This window comes from Mus pahari, chromosome 17 (genome assembly GCF_900095145.1).
Source record: "Mus pahari chromosome 17, PAHARI_EIJ_v1.1, whole genome shotgun sequence".
In the NCBI taxonomy this organism is placed as follows: Eukaryota; Metazoa; Chordata; class Mammalia; order Rodentia; family Muridae; genus Mus; species Mus pahari.
In genome coordinates, this window is record NC_034606.1 from 37,012,764 (window position 1) to 37,018,929 (window position 6,166).

General features: G+C 44.6%; 1 protein-coding gene across 1 annotated transcript in view; it reads right to left on the minus strand.

Annotated features, from left to right (window-relative positions):
• The window catches only part of Col22a1 (collagen type XXII alpha 1 chain), a 232,623-nt gene that overhangs the window by 54,900 nt on the left and 171,557 nt on the right, over positions 1-6,166 (minus strand). Inside the window, exon 46 of the mRNA XM_021217030.1 lies at positions 4,906-4,959. Coding sequence (XP_021072689.1) covers positions 4,906-4,959 — 54 coding nt within the window. The remainder of the gene's footprint in view (positions 1-4,905; positions 4,960-6,166) is intronic.

The following is a 6,166-nucleotide window of genomic DNA, read 5'->3' on the forward strand; positions in this document are numbered from 1 at the left end:
GGGGGGGTGGGGGGTGGGGGGTGGGGCGTGAACTCTGCCAGCAAATAAGCCTTCGCTTCTTTCATATGAGGCCCAGCTTTGTCCTGCCTAGAAACTCTCCCCCATGACGCATGGCAAATCCTGCTTAATCCCTCAGTGCACCTAAAATGCACCTCCTTGGGAGGTATCACTGGCTACCTCTTGTCCCACTGACAATGGTTTCTTTAAATTCCTCTACTCCCCTCCAGATTTTTGTCATGCTTGTTATTAAGCCCAATGACCTATGCGCCACGAGGACCACCATCAGTCATGCGTATTAAATGCTTCCTACCTGCTGGGGTTTAAAAATGTCCTTTTGTTTGGTTCTTAAGACATTGTTCACTGCTTAGGTTTTTCAACTAGAGTTCCAATCATGGTTTGGGTTACTAAAATGCAGGAGCAAAACCACCTGTCCCGTCGGCATCTTTAAATAACAAACTGAAAAGACACAGAGAAGCTGACAAAATGTCCAATTAATGTAATTAGTAAGTGAATTCAGGTAACAGAAGGCAGGGGAGTCTGGGGAGGTACCAGCTTCTAAAGTCAAGCCGATGTCTGCCAATTTAAGAGCCTCCAGCCACACTATCTTCTCTGTGTGCTCCCATCAAAAGAATGCCCTATGTCGGAGTTCTCCCTGTCCTACTTGACTTGGAAGGATGAGGTTAAATGAAACATGTTGCGATACTCCCCAGGACTGTGCAAGTGTGAGTGGAAGATGTGGCAGTTTATCAAGACAGCACGGAGCAAATGGCCCTGGTGACCTCTGAAGGATGAGACTCTTAGATACTAGCTGTCAAAAGAAACAGCAGTATTACCTTGGAATCAACTAGAACTTTTCGGAGTGCATGGCTGCTCTCTAGGGTATCTCTAGATCCACGTTAGGGTCCCATTAGACCCATGACCTGTTTGAGGATGTGAACTGAGCAGCAAATAAAATCCTTTTCAGAGGCAGCTGTTAAACCATCATCATTACCAAGCAAGAGAAGCTCTTACAGCTAAATGCAGAAACACATGTTCCCAGGGTTATCACCATGACTGTCATTTTTTTCCCCTGTTCTTCCTTTACAAGGTTGGCAAACATCACAGCACACAGTCCCTCGGCCTTGCCCCTATAGTTTCTAAAACCAGGATGGAAGCTCTGAAACTACTCATGGTACTAAGCTCCGCAGCTCCACCTCCACCTTTTGCAGACAGACTCAACATAGAGGCATGCAGGATGAATCACAGGAAATGCTTGCCAGATACTGAGTCACAGTTGCAAACCAAGGAGCCAGGCCTTCTTGGCAACGCAGGGAGAGCAGAGAACACTCAAAGTCCTCAGTGACCAAAGGGTGCTAACAGTGGTCATTGCTTCTTTGTCCAGCGGAACATTATCTGCTGACAATATCATCTTTGTGCTCAGAAATTTTGCAAAGATAATGTTTGGTGGGCAAGGATACCCAAGGAAGAAACAAGTCTGTTTTCTGGAAAGTGCTATGTGTTAGCATTCTGTCTAAGCTCCACCCCACACTTACCTGGCAACAGCCAGGTATGCTTCTCTCCACAGTTACCTGGCAACTGCCAGGTTGGCCTGACCCACTATAAAAGGGGCTGCTTGCCCCCTCCTTGCTCTCTTGATCTCTTGTTCTCTTGCCCTCTTGGGCTCTTTCCTTCCTTCCTCTCTTCTCCATTCCCTTCTCCATCTCTCCAGTGTACTCATGGCCATGGCTATGGCTGCCCTCTTTTCTTTTCTACTTTCTCTCCCTCTCTGCCTTTCTCTGTCTCTATTACCCCCTTAACTCCCCTCATAACTCATGCTCTGAATAAACTCTATTCTATACTATACCATCATATGGCTAGTCCCTCAGGGGAAAGGGATAGTTTGGCATAGGCCCGCCAAGGTACCCCCTTCCCCCATATCTGACTACCCCTCCATAGAACCTTTCTCTCTTTATCTTTTTATAAACAGATCACCATGAGACAAGTGAAAAGCAGAGAAACTGGACACCAAGAACCAAGACAACAACCTGTGAGTTCTCAAAGGAGGCATCAAGTCCTCCATCAGTCACTCATCAACAGTGCTTGGTGACAAGGATAAGTTTTCATCCCAGTAGTCTTGCTGCAGGCTACAAAGAAGGAGTAGGATTCTCCAATGGGAGCTGTTCTAGGTGCTGGTGCTGGTGTTCTTAGAGTAGCTAGAAGTATGGTGAACTATGGACTCGTAAGTCAGCTTCAGCTGTGTTATCTTCAGCCTTGATTTCTGGCATCTTGTCTTCCTAAACTCTAGTTTCCTTATCTGTAAAATGAAACACTTTCCCCCACAGTATCGCGTTCAGTATTATAGGAGGCCATATCACGTAGGCGATAGCCTTGCCCTTAGAACACTTCTATTGTAGGGCTTGACTCTGAGCCCCAAAGACTTTTCAAGATTACCACCAGTTATCTACTGGAGGAACAAGAGCCCTGGCTTTCCAACACAGCACTTTGTTCTTTTTCTGGCCATAGCTCTTTCAAAATATTTAAGGAACACCCTCCCTTGGAGTGAATAATAAGAGAACAGGAATGGATACACCATCCCAAAGCATGAGTGCTTCCTGCTGGGTAGAGATGACAGAGAAATTGTCCGTTTCCAATGCAGGGCTTGATTGATTCACTTTTGTTTCTCTAGATAAAGGCGGCTTCTTGTCAGAGGCTCAGGCTGGCAGACAGCACAATGGCAGGCAGCAAAGGTCAACTAAGAAACAGCTGACATCATTTCTCGGAGTTCTCCAGGGAAACGCATGAGCCTTCTTTGCAGAAGCAGAGAGGGAGCCTTATGTGCATTAAGCAGTAGCTCATTCAGTGATGTGACTTTATTGGTACTGTTCAATGTAAAACTGCCCTTGACAAAATCTCCAGGTCTATGTTCAAGGAAAACAAATAATGTCAGTTTTTGGAGCCAAATTCTTTAACTGCATCAAAAACATCTAAATCTTGACCAAGTATACGTATGGATCACAAACACTCAGCATTTGAACCTGCCTGGCAGGGCCTAAGGGACCTAGATAGTTCTTCTCATGACCCATCCTCTGGTTATGGTCAGACCGCCTATGTTTATCTTGTTTGGTTTATTGCTTTGTGATTGTAGTAATATGCAGTTCTGGGAGTTCTGGCTGTTCATGCAGAGGACCTGGACTCAACTTGCAGTACTTAAATGACAGCTTACAACTATCTGTATCTCTAGGTCCAGAGGGTCTAGTGACCTCTTCTAGGCTTGCCAGGTACTTCATATATGTGGTGTACTTACTTACACCCAGGTAAATAGTTATATAAACAAAATAAACATTAATCAAACATAAGACAACACCATACTGAAGGGCTGGGTCTGAGGCAACACAAACATTCACCTCTGAAATTTTTGTTTTACATTTATTCATTCATCTATTTTGAGGGGGGGTCACACACCACAGTGAATTGTGGTGTCCAGGCTACGACTTTCAGGAGTCAGGAGTCTCCTTCTACCATACGGATTCCAAGAATCAAACTCAGGACACCAAGCTAGGCAGCAAGCACTTTTACTAACTAAAGTCATCTCACCAAGCAATTTGATAAAAAATAATTAGTACCCAAGATTAAAGCACATTCCAAAGAAATATTCTAAAAATCTAAAATCAATTGAGAGAATCCAAAATGAAGAGACTTTCAAAATGTAACCCGAGAGGGCTTCGGACTACCTGGGACTAGCCAAAAGGATATGAGGACAGTCAGTTATGTACGGGTTGGACTTGCCTTTGTTTTAATTGTTTATGTCTTTTGGTTTTTGTTTGTTTGTTTTTTTTTCATATTCATCTCAAATTTCCCAATGGTATTGCAGTAAAATGATTTTTTATATCTTCATTACTGAAGTTTCTGGCCACCTCTAAGATTTTATATGTACCATCTTTCTGGTCCTTCCACAGGCTGTGACCTCAGGGGATGAAAGAACAGTAAACAGACTGAGAGTCTGTAAGTTACCAAGTACTGATGACAGCATTTTACCTTCAGTGGTCATGGTGACACTGAGGAGTTTAATGACACTTCCTGTGCATTAAAAAACAGGAAGGCAGAGAAGTTAAGAAACTTTCCAAAGGTCATAAGCCAAGAGTCCAAGGCCATGTCTCGCCCCTGGCCTCAAATCCCCGTGATCCACACTATTAGAAGAGTGACACTCCAAACAGACAGTACACAGGAAGAGATACAAAGAACCAATCCTCCCTCACTCTTAACACAGAGGCCACAGAGACCAGAGAGGACTCACTATCGAGCATCAAGGGGGACAAGAGTGAGAAGTAAGTCTATCTGCCATGATCCAACCCAGCTCTGTGCATTCTCATCTTATAGCTGAATGCTACACCAACAGCCTGTGACTACAGGCCAGTAACACTTGTTGCAACAGGCAGAGAGCATTTCCCTGCCTGATCTTTGGTTGAGGTCATGCTTCTCTTCTCCCTGGTGGCCTCTTCCCAACCCTGTGGCTTCACATAGCTGACTTTGAATGTGTGCCTTGTGTTCCCTTTAGGGTAACAGAGCTCACTCACATTTATGAAGCACTTGGCTCACTGCTTTTTAATCGATCACCAGTTATTTTATGCATCCTATAACCCTCTGGAAACTGTTTTATTCTATGCAGTGAGGTTGAAGTATCGGATACTAAATTCATTATTATCCAGTACATTCCAGTACTGCTGATGCTCATACTGTGTGTACCACATGTTTCCAGAAGGGTAACTGAGGCTTGCAGGCTACACATGGCTTTCCAGGTCACTAGAAAGTCAGACACAACCCGAAGCTAGACTTCTCAGATGTTAAGGCTATAGGGTAGTACTTGCTTCAAACTTAGATGAAGCAGTGACCTAGGAGAATATACAGTGTTTACTAAGATTTACTGACCTGTGGTCCAGCTACTCCTGGAGGCCCAGGGAGGCCTGGGGGCCCGGTATCTCCCTGGAGTGGAGACAAACGGATGTAAAAATTAAGAAAATAATAATTCTGAGAAAAAGTTCACATTGAAATTATCACCAGGCATAAACCTTATAAGGCAGCTAGATTCTTCCTTACATGTGGGCAAAGGGTATAAGCAAGCATGCTATCAAATGTGGCCATAAAATCATAGGTCTAACTACCACTAATATGTCTAGCTAGTAATGATGTGATTCCAGTTACCAAGGTAGTCCAATACCCCCTCCTTCCCACATTCATATAGTTGATCTGTGACTAGCAGAAGATGGTGGGAATTAACAGTGCACTGCTTTTGCAATAAGGGTGAACAATGTCTAGCTCCCACCTTGTACTGCCTCTTCCACTTTTGCTCCTTCTCCAACTCTTCATCCTAGGAAACCCAACTTTCTAGTTTCTGTTTCACTGGGCAGCTCATTTGCACATTCATGTGGGAAGAGGCACTGGGACAGTGTGAAGCTCAGAACTGAACTGAAAGCCATGGAAAGACCATGACTGGTCATCACACGAAAGTTAAAGGAATTATAACTCAGGGCTTGAGAGCCACCATGGGGGAGATCCGATCCAGACCTAAAAACTTAGCCACATATATCTATTGTTTGGGGCATTAACAAATATCTAGTGTACTCAGCGTAGAACATTCTGCCTGGCTGATGAAGTTGGAGAGTCTTCATGTCTGTGCCCGTTTGCTTTATATGCGCACATATATGCATGATTGGACACATGAGGCACTTTGGGATGGTGGTTCTTGCTTTGCAACACATAGAATGGTATCTGTCTAGCTCTGAAGCGGGGCTTCCCAGAGGGCAGGATGGGATCACAGATGCCCACCAGCTCCTGCCAGGAGGAAGGGAGCAGAGTGGGTCTTCAGAATGGCTTGAGTTCCAATGCTGTTGCTATTGGTTTTTAACCCACAGGACTTTAACCCAACCTCATTGCTGGTAATGTGATGGAAGGGTATGTTGTAAGGAGTCCTGAAAGGATTTATCTAAACTACCCCTAAGTGATGTGGAGCTGTCACCAGAGAGCCACCTGCTGGCAGTACCCCAAAGGAAGGGCTCCTGAGAGTAACCAAGTAGAGGCTGTCTTTTCTTTTCTTTTCCTTCCTTCCCTTCCCTTTCCTTTCCTTTTCTTTTTCCTTTTCCTTTCCTTTTCCTTCCCCTTTTCTCCTTCCCCTTCCCCTTCTCTCTCCTCT